Here is a 21,203-nt window from a genome sequence, read left to right as displayed (position 1 = left end):
GGGCGATGTGCGGGAGTGCTGTACGCCAAATGCCAAATTGGCGGACAGCAAACGGCGTCCCCAGGCGTTGAGGTGGAGCCCGTCTGCCCCAAAAAGATGCCTCCTCTCCCAGAAGGCATCAAAGTTGTTAATAGAACCCAAGCCGTGGGAGACACAGGCGGTGAGTTTGCACCACAGCGTCGGGTTGCCCGCCGCGGCTCCGGGGGCGTAGTGGTGGAGATGGCGCAGACCTCAGCGACACAGCGGGATGGCGAGGGCTAGCAGTCAGAGGAGGAAAGTCCACAGGATCCAGGACATTGAATTTATTCTCCAATACTACCGCACCGGAGGGGTGGGGGTGCGAGAGACGGATCCTCCTGCCCCCTCTGCAGCCACCACGCGTCTCAACCATGGTCCATGGCGCTGGTTGGAGTGGAGTGGAGCTGACCAGAGCCTTGGGTCTGGCCCCTAGCTGAAACCAGGAGTTCTCGTCCTTGGAAGAAGCACCAGCGACGCAAGTTGAGAGCCTGTGTTGACTGTTGGCGGGATCTTGGGACACAGCAGCTGGATGGTGCACTGTGTCGGCTAGCTCAGCGCTAGTAGCGGTGGTTTGAGCTTTGCCAAGGAGGATCGTGTCAAGTTCGCATTCAGCCCCCTGGATTTGGTATAGCGTGGATATCCTTTGTTCCAGCTCGATCACTTTTTGGCTCAGGTTGATGCAGCTTTCACAGCTGGATGTTGAGGTAAGTGGTGCCATTCCGGAATCGGGACATTTATTCTGTCCTCATTTTCTTTCACCGAAAAATTGTTTCCTGCAGTGCCATCTTTCGTCAGGTGGGTTTGATTCTCATCCCTTCACCTCCCTGCCACTCGCCTTTCGCTTACCACTCACACATGTCAGGTGGTAACTCCTAAGTACAGGATCTGTTTATGTGTGTTTCTTGTTACTAGACCATCACAGTGTTTTTTTGTTTTTTTTGTTTTACTCACAACCAAAGCCCCATATGTTTACAAGAGCAGGTCCATATGGCACAGTTGTCTTAGTGAGGACATGTTTGAGGTTCAGTCCATCAGAGTGAGGACATTTTGATGTGTTAGTGTGTCCATGCATGCGTGTGTGCATTTTCTGCACGAGTCTGCTTTTTCTCTGAGTGACACATGTCAGCCAACCCCTACAGGGCAGCTCTAACCTTTGCTGTCATTTCTCTTGGCAGCTACGCTGTTATTATCATCATCATCATCATCATATTTTTCTTTTCTCTTCCTCTCCCGCTCCCTTTATTTCATCATTTCTTCTCTCTGTCAGTCTTCCTCTCTCTTTCTTACCCTCGTCCTCTTTGGCTTAATCCGTCACGTTGATGAATCTGGTTCAGTGCCAGTCATTCTTTGGTCTGCTCATTCACTTATACTGTCATCGCAGGGCACTGCTAACTGTACTGTGGTTTGTCAATCACATGGTATTTTTATGTTTCACTATATTTCCGCCAAGCTAAATGTTGTCTGGTAATTTTCTTGGCGTCTCTGCAGGAAAACAAATCTAGCCTAAATTGAATTACAGCTTAGGTCTCACAGAGCCAGGCAATCCGCAGAAAAATGTGCATTCCTCGACTAGCTGGCGAGTGGTAGCTGGCTGTAGGCAGGTGAAATCAGCCGCAAAGGGAGTGTCGCACCGAAAAGCATCATTTTTGATTGCTTTGGTTGCCAGCAGATTGTCACCTACAGTTTGCACGAAAACGCCGACTTTTCTGTGCTCACCAACTACCCAGTGAGCGGTAGTGAACCTTGGAAACGTGTGACCGAAAATGTAAATCATTTGTTTGCAACCAACTTGTTTAGAGAGGATCGAAGGTCAAACTTCCAAGTTTCACTACAGTGCCAACTACAGCAAGTAGTTGGCAAGTGCTTGCAGACAAGTTGACTTTTGTCTTTTATGCAAACTAAAAGCGACAATTTTTAATGTGCTATTGACCACAGTGTTCGCAAGGAGGCTTTTGCAACGTCTTTGCAACCTTTCACCTAATATCTTCCAGGAACCACTCATCATTAACCTGGGTAGCCACTCACAAGTTTCTCGGCCTGCAAGCCCAAGTTAACAAGGCAGAATCATTGTTTTCAAGACATCTAGTTGCCCTCACATAGATAAAGAATTAAGATAAACATCCCATAAGTATGAATTTTAGAGAAAAGTGTGTAAATCTACCTGTTAATTTACAATGTTCCTGTTCCATGTTTTACCTGTTTTGGTTAGCGGTGTAAAAATCTGTGAAAGTGCTGAAAAAGAATGACGCCAAAGATATGAAATATAGCATATTTTAAAGGAAACAGTGATTGAAAGCTAAGTTCTTCTTACAGTCAGTCTTTGAATAAAACTGACGTCACATGGACCTTTTCTAAATTGCAGATGCACAAACCAGGAGCTGGAGTTGACAGTGAACATGTCAGAAACAGCTTCTTATGTACACATTCAGCAGATGAGGAGCAATATTAGGAGATAAATGTTTTATTACAAATGCTCTCTCCATCGTCTGGTTGTTTTCCTGCTTTTTGGCGATGACTTCGTAGCATATGGGATCTTGAGAGGTTTTTTGGGGGGGCTTAAAACAGAAAAGTTGGGTGGTGTAATCCCAAAACAATGAGCAGAGCTGAAAATAACAGCAAAGTAAAATGATAATTATTTGTGTGTGAATTTGGGGTCACACTAACCAGTATTATTTTATCCATTATTGATATGATTTTTGTTTTTATTCAGGCAAATTAAAGGAAGGCAGAGAGCAGAAAAATATTCTGGAGCAGCTGAGGGACTTCTTTGACGTAGTGTGATCTACTTTTTTGTTCAGACTTGGGATCATTTTGGCTGTGCCAAATATAATTCATGATTGTTTCAGCACTGAAGGAACGGGACGAGGAATCAAATGTGTCTTCTTTTTTTTTTTTTTTTACCTGATTTGAGCTCCCTGTTTTAATTTCCATTGCCAATTTCAGCTTTGTCCTCTTGAGGATTTTTGACCTTTGCTGTGAACATTTCAAATTATTTGAACCTTTAATTAGGAATAAAAGTATAACACTTACTTTGTGCCAATTGTGCAATTCTTATTTCTCCTTTTGCACATAATAAATATCAAAAAAAAGAGTACAGCATGTCCTCATCTAGTCATAAATAAAAAAAATATATAGTGGGGTGCAGTCTTACTTTTGATTTCCATATGGATGGTTTGGTTCACATTTCTGCAACAAAACAACCAAAAGTTCCTGTGCGGGATCTTAGAGATGTGTCCTGTATTTATTTACCAGGGGAAAAAAGGAAAAAAGACATTACCTGCTTCATTGTTTCGGCCCGGCAGTGTAGCGTATCATTGCCGGCTGTCGTGCTGATGTTGCCCTGATCTGCGACTATCGGCTACTGTGACGGAATCGTAATTGAATTGCCCATCGTGGCCCGGCCTCTCACTTTATGTGGGAGCTCCTCTGTGTCAGAACTGCCAGAAAGTCATTACAGCAAATTAGTTATTCTGGCCCCACGCCAACTCTGTCACACTCTTCTCTCCTCAGTCTTTGTGTTCTCTGCCAAGCTCTCATAAAGCAGAAAACGCACTGCTGCGGATACGATTGAAGACTGTAAGGTTATGAATTAGATATACATTGGCCGGCCGTGTTTGTGTTTCTGTGCATGGCTGACTGCAGTATCTAATCAAGCTTTGATGAGCTTCCTGTTTCCCAGGTGGCGGTGAAATGAAGGGATAATCATCTTTTATTAAGAACGCATGGCCGAGTGCATTTAGCGTTCATGCAGGCTCTAATGAACATGGTAGCTCTCTTTATCATTCTCTCGCTTTCTTCTTTCTCTCTCATATGTACTTTTTTAATAATAATTTAGTGGTTAATTCTGTCAAATTGTCACTTTTTAGCTTCAGATTTGAATATTTGTAGATTTACCACTTAAAATGAATAATGTTTAAACAGTAAATCCACTTCACATAGAGCAAATAAAAGCAGCCGCTTTATAGCTGGCGACGCTCAAATTTGAAGAGTTGAAATGACGGCCGTTCACTAGCTGATATTTTTAGCGATAACCAGCTCGTTAATTAAATTATCTCAGTGAGTGACTGAAAGAAGTGTAACAGGCTTTTTTTTAATGTCTTGTTTTATGGATTCAGCCAACTGGTCTCAAGCTAAAGCCAAACTCACCAGAGTGAAACTGTGGGAAAATCCACTCACTGTCCACTTTATTAATTACTCCTTGCTAATACTAAGTTGAACCCCTTGTGCCTTAAATCTTCATGGCATAGATGCAACAAGGTGCTGGAAACTTTCCTCAGACATTTCAGTCTGTGTTGACATGACAGCATCACACAGTTGTTGCAGATTTGTCAGCTGCACGTCCAAGATGTGAATCTTCTGTTCCATTAGATTCCAAAGATGATCTGTTGGATTGAGATCTGGTATCCATGGATACTCATTGTCATGTTCAAGTAACCAGTTGGAGATTTTTGGGGCTTTGTGACCATGTTGCGTTATCCTGCTGGAAACAGCCATTAGAAGATGGACATACTGCTCACTACAGGATTGACATGGTAAATGGACAATAGGTAGGCTGTGGCATTTAAATAATGCTCAACTGGTACAAAAGGGCCAGGGTGTGCCAAGAAAATATCCTAAACACTGATACACCAGCACCAGCTGGTTTATCAAGCCTCAACTGTCATAGCTTAGTACAGCAGGATGAAACCATGTGTTTTTTAGATTTCGAATCTTGTAACACAGGTTGAGACTGATCTAACCACTCAGTTCACACTTGAGTCTGTGTGAACTGTAGCCTCAGTTTCTTGTTCTTAGCAGTGGCACCCGGTGTGGCCTTCTGCCTCCAAAGGCCATCCGCTTTAAGGAAAATGCCAGTAGTTTCTGAAACACTCAGACTAGCCTGTCTGTCACTATCAACCATGCCACATTAAAAGTCACTTAAATGACCTTTCTTCCCTGTGCTGGTATTGAGCAGTTCATCTTGCCACATGCCTGAATGCGTTGCTGCCATATGACTGGATGATTGAGTAGGTTGAGTATGTATAACTAATAAAGTGGCTAGTGAGTGTAGTAATTTGGATTGTCTAACAGCATGTTTTTACTGCAAATATACAAAAAGTGTTTGTAGTGTGAGGACTAACAAGTGTGTTTGGCCTTTGTAACATTTTTAAGCTAATTAATTTTTCCAAAAATACAAAAAAAGATGAGTATGCTCATGCTCATGCATTTTATTCCAGCATCATCACCCCTGTCTTGAAATAGCAATAAATAATAACAATGTTAACTACTTCTTTTTTTTTTTTTTACACCAAAGCAAGTCAATGTTCTTTTGTACACTTGCACTGTTTTTTATATATATAAAAATCAAACACACACACACAGGAAAACCTGATCATGTTCAGCTAAATCTCCATTAAGTGAGATAAAATGAATTCTCTGTACATCTCCTGTGCTTGCTCTTTCCCGGCACTGGTCGACTGGCCAAATAATAGGACACGAGTCCCCACCTCCGCGTCTCCAAAGGAGCCTGAAATCCTGTCACACTCACTTGCGTGCACATAGACAGTCACAGGTTGTGCATGGACTTACACACACGTACCATTCAGAAACACCCACGTTAGGTCTGACGATCTGCTGACAGACATCCAGGCAGAGCACTGATTGTACCTTAATCCCTCTCCATGGCAACAACAATAGGTGCGTGTGCAATGACCAGGCCTAGGAGAAAGTTACAGTATATATTTGTCTTAATCACATACGCACACACATGTTCTCTCTCTCTCTTTCATAGATGCAGCGGCACTGGATTTATCTGGTGATACTCAGATATGGCTGATAGGGTTAATTGGTTTTCCGAGGGCATGTAGGGGGAGAATGGCTGACACTGACCAGATTACTGCAGACACACCAGGGAAGACCTGCCAGAGACAGACAGAGCAAGGAGCCCGAGAAGAGCAGAGAGAAAATAAATGTAACTGATGACCCGAGAGCAGGAAGTGCAGGCAGTTGGAGAGGTGGAAGAAGATTTACCTTTCTCCCTTTAGAGCTCAGAAGTCAAATAGTGAATACAAGAGGCAGTGAAAGCTGTGAAGTTAAAGCAAAGTTTGAGGGCAAATAGAAGCTAAATTAGATTGGACATGGCAAATGTTAATTCCCTTAATTTCTTTTGTTATTGTATTGCTATTTTATATTGTATTTTTCTAACTGAAGGGCCTAAAGGCTTTTTAAATTAATTATCCTGCCACTTTATCTGAAACCATAATTTCACGCTATATTGCATTGAGTTTGGATGCAAAGTGTTTGAATTATATTGCATCACTTAACTAAACAACTTTCCCCCATTAAAGGTGAATATCACTGATTTTATACTTTTTGGAGAATATTATGTGTTAATATAAATATAATACAGAAGTTAGATTTGACCGCAGTCGTGCAGATCTAGAGTCCAGTCTGCAACCGCTTTGTAACCACCAGTCTCTAGGGAAGAATGTGATTCCCCAACCAGCTGGCAAGTGGTTGCTGGAAGTTGTTAGTTGGCATTGGTTGCAAACAGGTATGTTGTTTTGCACCACCAATTGCAAACACTCACCAACTACTTGCCAAGTGGTGGTTGAACTGTGAAAGTGCAATGCGAACCCGAAACGAAGACCATTCACCTTCAAAGTTAACGCTGGGGCTTTAGAAATATGTTGGTTGCATTTTGAAAGGCATCACTTTTACTTTGATATTCTCGGTTTTCCAGTTTGCATCGCATTTCTTTCGCGTTTCCCTACCTCTTTGTGGTTAGTTAGCGAGTGCTTCCAGACAGTTCAACATCGTCCATGCAAACTACAGGTGATTGTGGCAGCCTGCTAGCAACCAAAGCACTCACAAAGAAATGTGTGGTGCAGCACCATGTCCCTCTCTTAGACCGGCCAGCAACTTCTCCCTACCAAACTGATTGGGAAATACACATTTTTCCTTAGCAACTGGTAGTTGCCATGAGGTCGCCAAGCTGTCTCCAGACCTGTGTGACTGAGGCTTTAGCTGACTTCTTTTACCTACCCCTTATCAGTTTATAAGACTAATACTTCAACATTATAACTGTTATTAGTGTAACGTGCTATATGGTAAATGTCAGTTTACCATATATAGCAAGCATAAATTCACAATATGAAAAACCTATTTCTGCTTTCCTGCATCTGTTAAATGGGCTGCAATGCTCTTTGAAGGTTCATTAACTGGTTGCTCTGGATTTTTTGGATCTGGTCATGTGATTCTTACCAGCAGGAGTTTGGAGATCGCCCAGTTGCTGTTTCATGTTGAAACTCCATCTACTTCCCCACCCACCGGTTCCAGGGTGGGCATTGCTGGCTAATGTTGTCTATTACCATCCTTGGTGCTTAGCTATTGAGATTTTATTGCATGTCATTCCCAGTTCCACTCTTGCTCCATTTCCTGCTGTCACACTACTAAAGAGAGGAAAAGTTCTTCCACAAACTTCTTTTGAAAACATACATTTAAATTGAATAAAAAAAAATTATTATAATTAAGGGTCATGTTATGTATTTATGTTAAAAAAAATATCAGACTCATATTATTCTTAGTGTATCAGCAGCTTTTTGACTGTTCAGCAGATAATGTCCTTATACATAAGAATAATTTACATTAACAGATTAATTTGATGACCCATGACAGCTATATACAGCTTCAACAAGTCATTCAGTTGTTAATGTAAGGTAAAAAATTAAACACTTATAAAATGACAGTAGGAACTCCCACAGAGGGGAAAAGATGGGGGACATCACCGAGACCGTGAAAACTGACTGTATGAGTGTTGTTGCTGGGCGAGAGTGGAAACAACTCTACTCTACCTCTGCCTCATGGACTGAAGTGGTTTTAGTGTTGGTGGGTTTTATTCTAAACATGCTTTCGAAAAAAAGATTGCAAGTCCTTATTATTATTTCCCTTTAAAATGCTTTTCTTGATAAGGTGACATTTAGAAAATGATTTAGTGGATTAAAGGATTTAAGCTATGTCAGCAATAAATATCCAAGAGCTGCACCTTTAACTGTGTAATATTTACCTGTTTGAAAGGATGTAATGTTTTATATTTGTATAATTGAGCAGCAGGTTTTACAGACATGGTAGAGAAATTTATGGATCTTTAAAGTACTTTAAAATTCTGAAAGCAGCAACAAGTTCCTCAACTGAACGATGATATTGGACGTCTGAAAAACGTATTCTACCCTTACTGAAGCTAAAAAAGACTGCTGCCACATCAAAGGACTAGAAGTGTGTTAAGAATCAGGTGACTGTCATGAAGGAGTCTGACTTACTGAAAAGAATATGGTCTGTGATAAAATACAACAGGTTTTCATAATCTTAAATGTTAGAAAATGGTGTGTGAAGGCATTTCACTACACAGGGTGAAGGATTTTAGGTGTGGATCCTATGCACAAACATGTAGCATGTAGCCAAACTTGTCACGGCTGCAGCGGCAGTCGTATGGGGTTGAAGGAAAAAGGACCCAATCACAGGCTGACGATGCAATGAGTGAGCTTTATTTACCATCAAAATACAAAACAGAAACCAAAGCTAAGAACAAGAAAATCCTAACAAGAATTAACTTGAAACATAAGATAATAATCAAAACCAAAACCACTGAGTCCACAGGTTTAGGACCATGACAAGACTGGGATGATGTATGTAGCATGCTGATTGGTTAAAAGTGGCTTTGAACAGGAAAAGAAGTGACAGCTGAATTCATCACAAAGAAGGAGGAGCTAAAAAAACCAAACGTAAAAAAAGCAGCACGAGAAGCACAGACAGTGACTACAGGGGACATTTTTAACCCTGACACACAAACATACACACACATCAGCTACACGTCACGTACTTTCAGCGTGCACTAACCACAAATTGTATTAAGAGCTTGCACAAATGAACCGCAGGGTCATTTTCTGGCACAGTAGTCATGGAAGTAGAGATCACATTCGATGGGTGGGTACGTGCGGATTTCTAACAAGCGGGACAACTCAGAAGTGTACTGAGCTTTCAAGACACCTGGGATATAGCGACATGAATTTTTTATCAGAACTCCGACACCAGTGGTTTCTCACAATGACTGTTTTCTTCGGGTTTCTTGAAGTGATAAATTATCGATTTCACAAAAGTTGACAAAGCGCCGCAGGTGCTGAAAATCTCATCACTAAAGATTTTGATGCAAAGCGGCTTTTAGAGGCATTGTTAAAAATTGCTGGAATGAATGTTTATCACTGTTGGTATTCCACATTGTTCCTTAAAGCATGTTTTGTTTTGCAATCATCCCCACCAGTCAGGACTGACTAGACACAAATCCTGCCTGTCGCGCACACGGGAACACACACACACACACACATACACACACACACACATTACAGGAAGCTGCCAACAACCACAACAGGAACCAGAGTTTCCTGCTGTCAGTCACTAAGCCTCCACAGTGAAGTGACTGGACACCTTGTCGCTAGATGATGAGTGTTTTCCTTTCAATTACCCCACCCATTTTTTTCCGGAGGCAGCCAGTGATTTACCCCAGCGATTCACTTTCCCAGCTGCTCCTTTGACTTCATCACAGTTACCAATCACATACCGTACAATAAGTAGCAGTCATCTCTGCAGAAGCTAGCTCGCCTATAATCTAGTATATGTGAACATCCTGTGTCCAGTTTACAGTTTGAAACTTTACTTTCTTTTGGTTTATTTTCACCTTCTTGTGGCCTACATCTGTAAAGATGCTCTATTTTATAGTATTATCATCAAGTAACTAAAACCACTAAGGAGATTGCTGAAGGTACTAAAATTGGTTTAAGAACTGTCCAACGCATTATTAATGGATAGTGGTGAGCCACCAACATCATCATCGAGTAAGAAATGTAGTCAACACAAATCTTGATTGACGAGAAAGAAAAGAAAAGTTAAGATGTTGTTACAATTAAAGTTACCAAAAGTATCCACTTTTGGTAAGATATGCAGAAATCCAAATATGACAGGATATAAAAGGAAATTAATCCAAATAAATCTCGAGCAACATTTTCAGAATGCAGTTTTCCATATTTACATTTCCACTCCACGTTTGACTGATTCAGTTCATTAGTTACATTTACACATTTAAATAAGTAATGAGTAAACACTGGCTCGCAAATGATGCTTCTAGTTATTTGTAAGTGAAGAGAGCATATAAAAGTTTTGATTTTATAGCGATAGCTTCTCCTTGAGTGCACTTATTGCACATCACCATTGATCTGCCAGATTACTGTAATAATACACAAATGTCAGCACACAGCACTCTTTTGGCAATTACTCCACAATTACCAAACAGCGAATTAAAAAGCCTTTTGTATGTACACAGTTTACTAAACGGTGAAAAGCTTCCCTGCAAAACAAAATCTGTCACAGTGACCGCTACCTGCTTTGTTTTTAAGTTTATTTTTTAAAATCCGGACGCAAGTGTCAGAAATAAGCACACATGCAAAACACAAACTTCAGTCAGGGTTAGTAGATGTTTTCAAGCATCCAGACAGATGAAATTCTATCTTGGGAACTTCTTGTTTACTTTTTTTTTTTTTTCTTTCAATATTCCCTCCAAGCGTGAGCTGAAGAGGACTCAGCAAACTGAAGAAAACTATTTTTGTGGCACACATACTTGTCACACTTGTCAGTAAACTCATTTACACAAGGCTGAGGCTGCATGCCCGCATGCATATGCACACTGTATTATGTAGAGCCTGATCAAAAATTAATGGAGCAGAAATGTCCTTGAAAGTTAAAAGATGCCTATGAATTTGCAAATGAGAAGCCAAAAATTGCTCTCCGCTAAATTGGAGTACCCTTTCTGCATTTCACCCTGTAATTTGTTGATTTGTCAAATATTCACACATGAATGGTTTCGCTGTCCCCTGTGGGCCACTGTAGGCAAATTGTGGCTGAACAGTCCTTTCCAGTGCATTCTGCGTTAGAAAAAAAGACAGGTTTTGGTCAGAAAACAATAGCCTGAAGAGAAAACATGAAAATAAGGCCAGCAGTAGAGGAAAATACAGCATCAAGACAAAAAAACAAAACAAAAACAAGAAACAATAAAAGCCCAAAAATGGAGCAGAAGGAGAATCTGCAGCATCTTTCTTCATATGTTGTCTAACCATTTTTTAAATTTTGAATATATGCAATAAAATACACCTTCTAGGTATCTGTTCTTACTTCAGACATGTAAAATCTGCACCTATCAATCCCACTGCCTCTGTTTACCTGCAATGCTTAAGTGCCCTGTCCACTGTAACATATGTCAGTTTTACTTATTTACATCCTTCTGCAAACTTGCTTATGGCATGAAGTGATTAGGGAAGACATAGAGCACCATAAAGCGGCGTTGATGGGAGTTTCCCACACAGATGTCTTAATGAAAATAATAAACAGTGACCGCAATAATGCTTAATGAGGTTAGGAGCACACAAAGAGGGGTGGACTTTTTGTAAAGATATATGAGCTGATCTGCTGGGAAAAACACAACAATGCCTGACAGCTCTTTGTGTTCTTTTGCACCTCTGTTTGAATCTCATGTAGTCTCCTAGAAAAAAATACCGGTGGTTACATTTTAAGAAAATTGCAGGTTCCAGCACAAAAAAGGGAGAATGCGTTTCTTAAATTTTAGCAGAAGCATATAATTTGAGAGAGACAGAAAAACTTAATTAAAACAAGCAAAAAAAACAAAACCACGGTATGAAACAAAACATGGCATGTATCATGATACGTGACAAGCATGCAAAGAACTAGCAAATGTCCAAAATTTCCTAAACTTTGGGAAATAATTAATCCGTTTTTTTTAATTTTAAAACACCTACTTTCATCTCTTCCAAACACTGATCCTGCCCATCTTCCCCTACGGCTCTGAAACCAAGACATTGACAAGTTTGAGGTGTTCTAAATGCATTGTCTACGACAAGTCCTTGGAGTTTCTATAAGTGATCACATGGGAAACAAAATCACTGGAGACTGTTGCCAGCAGCAACCAACTGGCAGTGACCAAATACATCAACGTCAACTTCAATAGTTTGTGCACCAGGTCAACTACCACACTAATTACAGCGTGCTCATTGGCACGTCAAACAAAAATGCCAAAGAAAACATGGACCAAACAGACTGGGGACAACTTAAAGGGCCAACAATTTGATCTCGAGCAAGCTACAACCAATGCCACTGATCGAAAGTCTTTGAAGAATGTCACTTAGAGAGCTTGACATCCTGCGGACCTACAGTACACCACAGTCGACCACCTGGACCAGCTGCCAGCTAGGACCCAAAGAAGAAAAGAACATTTTGAAACTTCTGCATTAACATGAAAAAACTGTTTTGATTTATCTATCTTGTCTATGGTTTTCTATGCTTTAACTTAAGGATGTCAAATTGTGTCGACTGTGGTTACAAATTGAGAAATAAATTTAAAATGTAAACTTCTGATAAAACTCCACAAGGTTTATGAGAAACTATTAATCAATCAAAATCCATACAGCGTTACTGCCATGGGCTACAGACGGAAAAGTTACCAGCATCATTAAAGGGGAAAATGTTTGCCCCCTTAGACAGTCAGCGTGGACTCTGTGTGTGCCTTCTCAGTGGGAAATTTACATTGCAATGCACCAGCTATGCATGCGCCCAGGCAGCTGACATCAAGGCGATTTCAAGTATGACAGGAATGACTACTCGGCCATCAGGTCTCCAGCTGTCTGTGTATGTGTCAGCAACCAAGTATAAAGGCTCGAGGCATGTGCGACTGCACTAAGTGAAGTTTTTCCCCTCAAAGCCAAGACAAGGAATTGGGACAAAATAGCGCCCTGTTTTTATGCAGAACTGCATTTTTCTTACATAGCTCTGAGAGATATTTGCAGACACTTGTGATTTTAAAATTAATGAACAAAAGAGTCACACTTTTATTATATCGTTTGGAGTTGCAGATGTCTTCTGCCAGTGTTGGTCTATGGGGAGAAATTGCTTTTTTCAGAGGAGGTTTGGAACTCAACGAGGCTCTGTAACTTCACACAGTCTGCTGCTTCATAGTTGAGTTGCTGTGGTTCTTAAATGCTTCCGCTTTGTAATAATTCCACTTAGAAATCCAAGTGGGAAGAAATTTCACAAACTAACTTGTCACAATGGTGGGACTCAGTGAGCTCTTTAGATTGACCCGCTCTTTCACTAATGTTTGTTAAGGCAGACCATGTGGCCAGGTGCTTCATTTTATACACCTGTGGTAGTGGGATTAGTGTGGCCTAATATTATTTTCTATACAGGGTGTGGTTGGTTGTAATTTTTCAGCTAGCTCTCATACTATTAGTGAAATCAGTACTTGGAAAAAATGCACAACAGTTACACAGAGCACACAAACTGTTGTATTATCATCTGTATTCTTGTTTCCACTCTTTCCCCCTTCATCACCAGCCTCTGATCTGTCTGCTGTTTGGTCCTGGGTTGTATTTTGCTCTTCTGACCTCATACGATATGGTTCCGACCTAATAAACCCACTGTTGTTCAAAAACAGGCAGAAGCCCAATTTAGCTGATACTTGGAGCCCCGGTGGATTTGTGACAATAGATTTTTTTTGTGTGTTACCTGCACAGACGGATTATGCTTTCAAATCTCAGGTATTAGTGGGCTTACCACGGGGATTACGCTTTGTACTTGATTCACGTTCGGTTCGAACAGATAATGCACCGGCATAGAGACAAGAACGACAAAAAAATTGAAAACTGATCAGAAGTTTGGACAGACAGCAGATACATTAATCATCTCAAAGATTCACCTTGCTGTCAAAAGTGGGTGGTTTTCTCTTTTGACCAAGTATTGCGTGACTCCAGCAGATTTGTAACACTTTTTTATTTTTCTGCTACTTTGTGTACACTTGGGCATTAATCCAAAATTGGAAGGCCTTTTTATGACATGAATGTGGAGTCTCATTAATATAAATTGATATTCTTGTCACATCTTGGAGACTTTGCACAAGGCTTCTTTAAAAGTCTCACATTTTAATTTAAAAATAGAATTTTCTTATTTTTGTCAACTTGTTGCTATAATGTGTTTAGCTAAAGCGAATTACTTATTTTATAGGTGTGTCTGTTACAGTCATTGCTTTTTCTAGTTAATGCCAAAATTGCTATTACAGGCATAGCCCATCTCTTTAGCATCTTCAAATTGCTTATCTGTTGGCCCAGATAATAGACACCAGCCTTAGGAGAGAAAATCCTCCAGTTTAGAGCCACAAAATTCAGGCAGTGATATTTGTCACTAAGCCATAATTAGGAAACAGTTTTTTGATATATGGTTGTAATTTCTAGGGCATAAGGTTAATTTTATCTCATCCCTCTGTCTCTCTCAGAAATTATATTGGATCTTTTGCTTCCTGCCCGTATCAGGTTTTTGCACTTATGGCAGATGAAGTTGCTGACCCAACTAGAGATGTAATTGTTGCAGTAAAGGCTGTACTTGCTCCTCTTAAGAAAAAAAGGGCTCGAGGCAATTTGCTCTAAAATATATGTACTAGTTGTAAACAGAGTGTAAGGTAAAGGTTTCCCGAGGGGGAACCATCTTTATGACTCGGTCTCGTACACCAGTTACTGACAAAACAAATGGTTTGGATTTATATTTCCCCTTTTTGATGGCACATTTCTGTCTCCACTCCTTGACTCTTCTTCTTCACTGTAGTTCTCATGAAAGCTGCAAAAGAAAATAAATAAATAAATTCAAAGCATTCTCGAGGTTGATGGACTGCCAAAGTGTCAAACAGTCTCAGGTTGCAGTAACTTCTCTTCTTGCTTGCTGACCTCCCTGCTGCTAGACAAGGGCTTGGACTTTACCAAGCTGTTGCAGAAGGGTTCTGCTGAGAGAGATATACAGTACCCTCTACACTATTGAACTGTCATATATATTAACCTCAACTAACTCACGCCAGCATGCTGCTGGGTAAGAATTTATCTTAGCCAAAGTGTAGAACCTGGGCCATGGATGTCTGAAAAATAAATGCACTTCACTGCAGCAGCAGGGTCTCTTAAGGTCAGCGAACACATCACTTCATTCTGTTTGTAGCATTAAATTCAGACTAACACTGCAGACACTAAATATTGATGTTTAGTGATGCTCTCAGCGTTACATGTTTTGATGAAAGGAAAAGAAAATTTCAGAAAGTGTTAAGAAATCAGGAAAAGTTGCACAAAAAAAGTAGTTGATTGATCAACTGAATGGTCAGATTTATCTCTGAAGTATTGTGTCAGGTTTTTGCTAGATTTTTCCTTTTTCCTAAAGACATGACTTTCAGATAATTAGTTTCCTGCAAATAGCTTTTTGGGCTGTCACTTTGTCCTTTGTCCTCCCCTTTTCCAGTGTCCTCAAACTGTTTGAAGGACACACTGAACACCATGTAGAGATATTCCAGGTTTTTGGCTAATAGTTAAAAATAAACTTTCTGGTACAAAAATATTATTTCATGTTTGTCAAACCATTCTATTTGGCATTTTTTCATAAATCCAGCTAAAGAAATGTGAACAAATATGCATGAGAGTGAAAAAGCAACCGATGTCTAAGGAAAAATGTTAAAAATAACTTTAAAAGTGCCTCAGAAAACCTGGAAAACTGTTGCACAAGACCAGTTTAAAACAACATATATGGCTCCTTGGAAGCAAAATATAAAGAATGGAATGACTCGGGACTTTTGCACAGTACTGCATTTTGATACATATGTTGCCAGTTTTCTCTTGTGTGTTGTTTTGAGCTTCACTTCCTCCCCCGTCTCATTGTCTTCCCCGGTCATCACTTGACTATAAAAAGCCCTGGTTTGTGGCAATGTTACTTCCTGTCTTGTTCCAGTTTATATTCTTTTCTGTAAAGTCCCTTTTGTCCCAGACTTTTGGGTTACTTCTGCTCCTTACATCTTTGGGCTTTGTTTTTGGAGATCAGTTATTAAAGCTCGCTTTTTGTCGTGAACTATGTCTTCCACTTTCTACACTTTTTTTACTGTTGGATTTATCAACAGTAAAAACATTATTACTTCATATACACATTCACACATAGCTTGAATCAATTTCACCCAAGTGCAGCAGACATTACAAAAATATATCTATCTATCTATCTATCTCTCTATCTATCGAGATATATCTATCTATCGAGATAGAGATATATATATATATATATATATATATATATATATATAAATAAATGGAGTTTATCTTTTATCACAGATGCGTTTCGCTGGTTCAGGCAAATTATCTTTCCTTGGGGTCAATAAACACATCAGGTCATAGTGGATTAATAGAAGAAAAACACCTTTGATTTGAGTCTGACCTCATTTGCTACAGCCTGACTCATTCTCTCTTTGTTTATGATAAAAGTGCCTGTAGCAGTTGTACATTCAGATGTTGTTTTCATTCGTATAACATGTGAAAGACCAGATTTATAACTTCAGGGGCTCTACTCTACTCCCACTTTAATATTGTTTTATAATACTGAAGAAAAATGAAAATGTCTTATTTTATATACGGTCTTCTTTTTGTTTCTCATTTCTATGACACGGGCATTTTAATAATGTACATTTGATCAGAAATTCACTGCCTGTTTTCCTGACATCGCATATCTTTGTATCCTTACGTGCTCAAAGTTTTTAGGTTTGTGTCTTGATGTCAAATTCTCCTTTGTGTGTCTTGCAGTTGGGCGAGGACACTTTCAACCGCGCTAAGTTGTTGAACGTTGGTTATACGGAGGCTTTGAAGGATGCAGAATATGACTGCTTCATCTTCAGTGACGTTGACCTGATCCCGATGGACGACCGCAACCTCTACCACTGCTACGACCAGCCGAGACATTTTGCCATCGCCATGGACAAGTTTGGCTTCAGGTGATGGAATGAGATCCAGTTTCCCCACTCGTTTGTCTGAAACACTGACAGCCCACACATGGTTTTATTTGTCTGGTGGACTCTATACATGTCTTGCCAACTCCAATTATTGTTGTACATCATTCTTCTATGCTGTAAATACATTGAATTTAAATCTGCTAGTTCCTGCCTAACTGAATTTCCCCTACAGCCTTTGTTCTGACAGACAATCGTGAAAGAACAGTCTTTAATTTGAGTAAATCTCATTATACTTTGAATCCCTTGTCTGCAGCCTTAATTAGTATGAAAACTCACCACAGTTCACTGCTGCCAAGTTTAATCAGTTCGTACTAACAAGAGCACATGTTTCAGAGTGTAACTAACGAGTTTGGACTACAGCAAGTGAAGAGACCTTTGGTAACTGTGAAGCCTTTGTGCAAACTGAATTAGCTGGATGAGCCTATTATCAAATGTTATTACTGTTTCATTGCTGCTGTCTTATTTGCCATCGTTACTTTTAATTGAGTCATAATAAACAAAATATATGTGCTAAACAATTGTTAGATTTTAGAAAAATATTTTCCTCGTGATAAATTAATAATTTAGTCTCAATTCCAAACTTATTGGGGTATAGATTTTTTGCTTAGACTGCTCTTGTCTAATCACACAATTAATATTTTTGGTTTTTGGTGTTTCTGTTACATAAAATAAGGAAATTATCAATGATTATCATTCAGTGTATAAAATCTAATCGGTATCTTATAGAACTTTATGATAATGCAGAGATAAAACAATCATCAGGTATTGTAGGATGAGGACCCAAATGCAGACTCCAAGACAACAACATAGCTGAGTTTTTTTTGTTGGGACTAACTCAAATAAGCCCAGGAAGTCAAAGAGTGAGGACACATGGGAAGTTTAACAGACTCTGTGGCAAAGACTTGGAGGAAAGACATGGCTATTTATGCACATAAGGTTTTCAGGGAAATGGAGACACAACAGACTCGCATTGAAACCAACAAAAAAACCTTTCAGATAAAAAAGGTAATATTTAAAGGAGACACAAAGGAGAAAAAGAAAGAGTTCACCTTCAAACTAACACATTTCAGAATATGTAAGTTTTACTTTGAAGGCAAATACTCTGAAAAAGTGCATTGCACAAGTTTCACTATCATATGTAGAATAGTTGACAAGTGTTTGCAGATAAGTTGGTGTCTTCCATGCAAACTCCTTCCTACATGGCTGGGGGATAGGAAAGGGAGAAAGAAATATGAAGGAAAAGAAAAACAAAGAGGAAGAGGGACAGTGAGAAAGGGCACTTAAAAATAGTATGCAAACTCCTGGAAACTATTGTAGGCTGCTTGCAACCAATGCAATCAGCTCCCAAAAACTGCCAGCAATCTGTAGCAACTACTTGCTAACCAGTTGGAGAACATACATTTACCATAGTTATCAAAGGTTAACAGGGGTGCAAACAAGTCTGTAGGCCTGTGTGACTAGGGCCTTTGTGTTTTGGGGGGACTGGAGTCAGCTGTCATAAGGCAGAACGCAGGTAAACCTAGGACAGGTCACTTGCTCAGTTAGAATTACTGAATAATCCAACCGATGTGTTTCATTGGGCTCTACGTCTCTAATTTCTAATGCAGGATAACCCAAAGAGGTCCAGAGCCCTGAATGGCTGGGTCCTGTCTAAGCATCTTTTTGCATAATGACACCACACCTACCCTCAATTATCTAAAAGCACTGGAAGTATTGATGAATACTCTAAATATGGCCAGTGATGTGACCTGGCCATCCAAAAGCTGTCAGTCCACAAGAGTTATCCTACTGAAAACCCTCAGGGGCTCCTGCAGGTCCCTGATATAGTGCTCAATAAGCTAATGCTATCTGGCAACAAATACAATGCAGGTGGTAAGAAGGGCTGAAGCTTACATTTCTTAATAGCAATTAATCAGTAAAGACTTAAAATGGTTTCATCAGGTTTTTTTGGCTCCTCTGAAATAAAGAAAAGGGCATACAGTGAAAGGACAGCCTGGAGGTGAGAGTGACTGGAAGGTCAGAGAATTGATTGTGGTTAATTACTTATGTTAAAATGAGATTGTTGAAGAAAACTGATTCCAAGGTCAGCGTGGTCTGAATCAGCCTATCAACTCATTTGTTCAGTACTTCAAATTTAAGCATGTAAAAAGTTCATAAACTTCTAAGCTGTGCAAGAAAAAAATGCAGCAGACTCCAGTGACTTTTGAGCACATTTTTAAAGTGAGTACCTTTCAGTATTTTGGCCCTGTCGTTTTATGAAGGCAACTTCAGTCATTTCAAAATGTAAAAGGAGCAGACGTTTCTGATAAATGGTGGAAATGCTAAAAACACTAACAGTGAAAGTCAGGTCACATTAAGTGCTACTCCATTACCTTAGCACCTCAAAACACCAAACAGCTCTCTGAGCAGAGTGTGTCACCTTGAAGTCCATTTCATAACTCTGACTTTTTCAAAAGTATTGCACAAATTATGTGCTAGAGCTTCAAGAAAAAGGTTCAGAGGTTCTTTAAGCTTTTTCATATTTCTACATAACATGACCTGACATATCAGAGTTTCACTAAATTCTTTAGGTAGAAAAAGAGAACCTGATTTAACAAATTTAAAAGTATGTATAACACTTTTATGTGACCCTGTGCTTTTTATATCGGATCAAAACTGCAAGCCTTTATTAAGGTTGATTAAATGCAAAACAGTAAATTCAGAAACAGACGCAAACAAAGTCCAAAAGAAATACAGAACACAAGGTATTCAAAGAATAACTAAGGTTGCCAGACAGGAACAGACTACAAAAACAAATACACAGTATAACACAACCATGAACTGAGGCCTGAAATACAGACATGAGGTAATCAGGGGACACAGGCAGTGATGATGAGACACAGCTGAAACTTTCTTGTCTCTAAACAAGACAAAGAAGTAAAACTAAATATAAGAGAGAAATAACTTACAGAAAGGGAATAACTGAAAACACAGAATATAGAAAACTTGACACAAGACAGGGAACAAGAGTTCATACAAGACAGACTGTAACCAAGACTCAAAGCCTAATGGGAACTGGTCGCACATGATACAGGGAAATACTGGAACAATCAATACCTAGAAATAAGAAACCGTAAATGCTAGTGAATAAAAGAAAATAAAAACCTGAGGAACGGCTAAACTCAACTACAAATAGCAAGGGCAGCTAAGCACCAATGGCGTGTCCAGCGGGGTGGCCTGGGGGGGCACAGGCCACCCCCCCAACCAGACTGGCCACCCCAGGTGCCACCCCAAAGGCAAAACAATAAAATTCAATCAAATATCAAATGTCCGATTATGTTTTCACGGTGAAGCTCAGATATCCGAGTGTAAGTGAATGCAGCATCGCTTCTGCGCTATGCGCATCACGTTAGCAAAGGTAGGAGAGCCAAGCAGAAAGACGCACTGCAGGAAACAATTTTTCGGTGAAAGAAAATGAGGACAGAATAAATGTCCCGGTAAGTAATATTAAGTTTGTTGAGTTTAGTAAACTTCGGTGAAATTAGAATACCAAGGAAAAAATAACACTTAAAGAATTATTGCAGCCGTCGAATATATCAGACAGTATGCTACTGAGGGCAGCTAACATACGAGTTATGAGTTATAAGATCTAATCCAAGTCGTAACATTGCTGTATGGAGCTGCAGATTTGGTTGCAGGTTAACATAGCTGGACTGGCCATCGGGCATACCGGGCATATGCCCGATGACTTATTTTTTATTTTTTTTTGTAATGGCATGAACAATGAGAGGTGGTGGATTGGCCAGATGCAGGTCGATGTGTAGAAATAACTCGTTGTTTGGTGGTGGCTATGACGGGCTTCCACAGAGGCAGCAGGTGGATGAGGGAAGGGGAGGCAGGAGGAGAGCCCCGAGGCAGCCGCCAGTCCGAGTGTCAGGTGAACTGAACTTCAGGTAAGAAGTTATGACCTGCAGTCTATCTGGGTCAGATTTAAACCAAGTTCAGGTGGAGTTTATTTTCGTTGTGCTGACTTTTTACCCTCAGTTGCAATAACTCATACTGCATTCTAGCCAGTTTGACGGAGTTTTTATACAGCTGGGTGGGTGCTATGATGTTACTGATAGTGAACTTTATTTTATTCATAAGGTTAGTTAGTAGAGTTGCCAACGGCTCCTTAAAAAAATGGAATGGTCCCTCAATCAGAGAAAATATTACGCGTTTTGTATTGAGCTGAGAAGAGACACAGTTTGTCCCGAACTTCAGCTAGAATGGAAAAAGACACAAAGCTGGCTTTATTCTGTCGTTACGCTGCACAGCT

At 39.9% G+C, this 21,203-nt stretch overlaps 1 protein-coding gene across 1 annotated transcript in view; it reads left to right on the top strand.

Annotated features, from left to right (window-relative positions):
* The window catches only part of b4galt2 (UDP-Gal:betaGlcNAc beta 1,4- galactosyltransferase, polypeptide 2), a 232,522-nt gene that overhangs the window by 149,941 nt on the left and 61,378 nt on the right, over positions 1–21,203 (top strand). Inside the window, exon 5 of the mRNA XM_082513867.1 lies at positions 16,701–16,888. Coding sequence (XP_082369993.1) covers positions 16,701–16,888 — 188 coding nt within the window. The remainder of the gene's footprint in view (positions 1–16,700; positions 16,889–21,203) is intronic.

The sequence above is a fragment of the Aulonocara stuartgranti genome, assembly GCF_965226115.1.
Source record: "Aulonocara stuartgranti genome assembly, chromosome: 18".
NCBI lineage: Eukaryota > Metazoa > Chordata > Actinopteri > Cichliformes > Cichlidae > Aulonocara > Aulonocara stuartgranti.
Note: the sequence above shows the minus strand (reverse complement) of the source record. Positions and strands in the feature narration are given on the sequence as shown.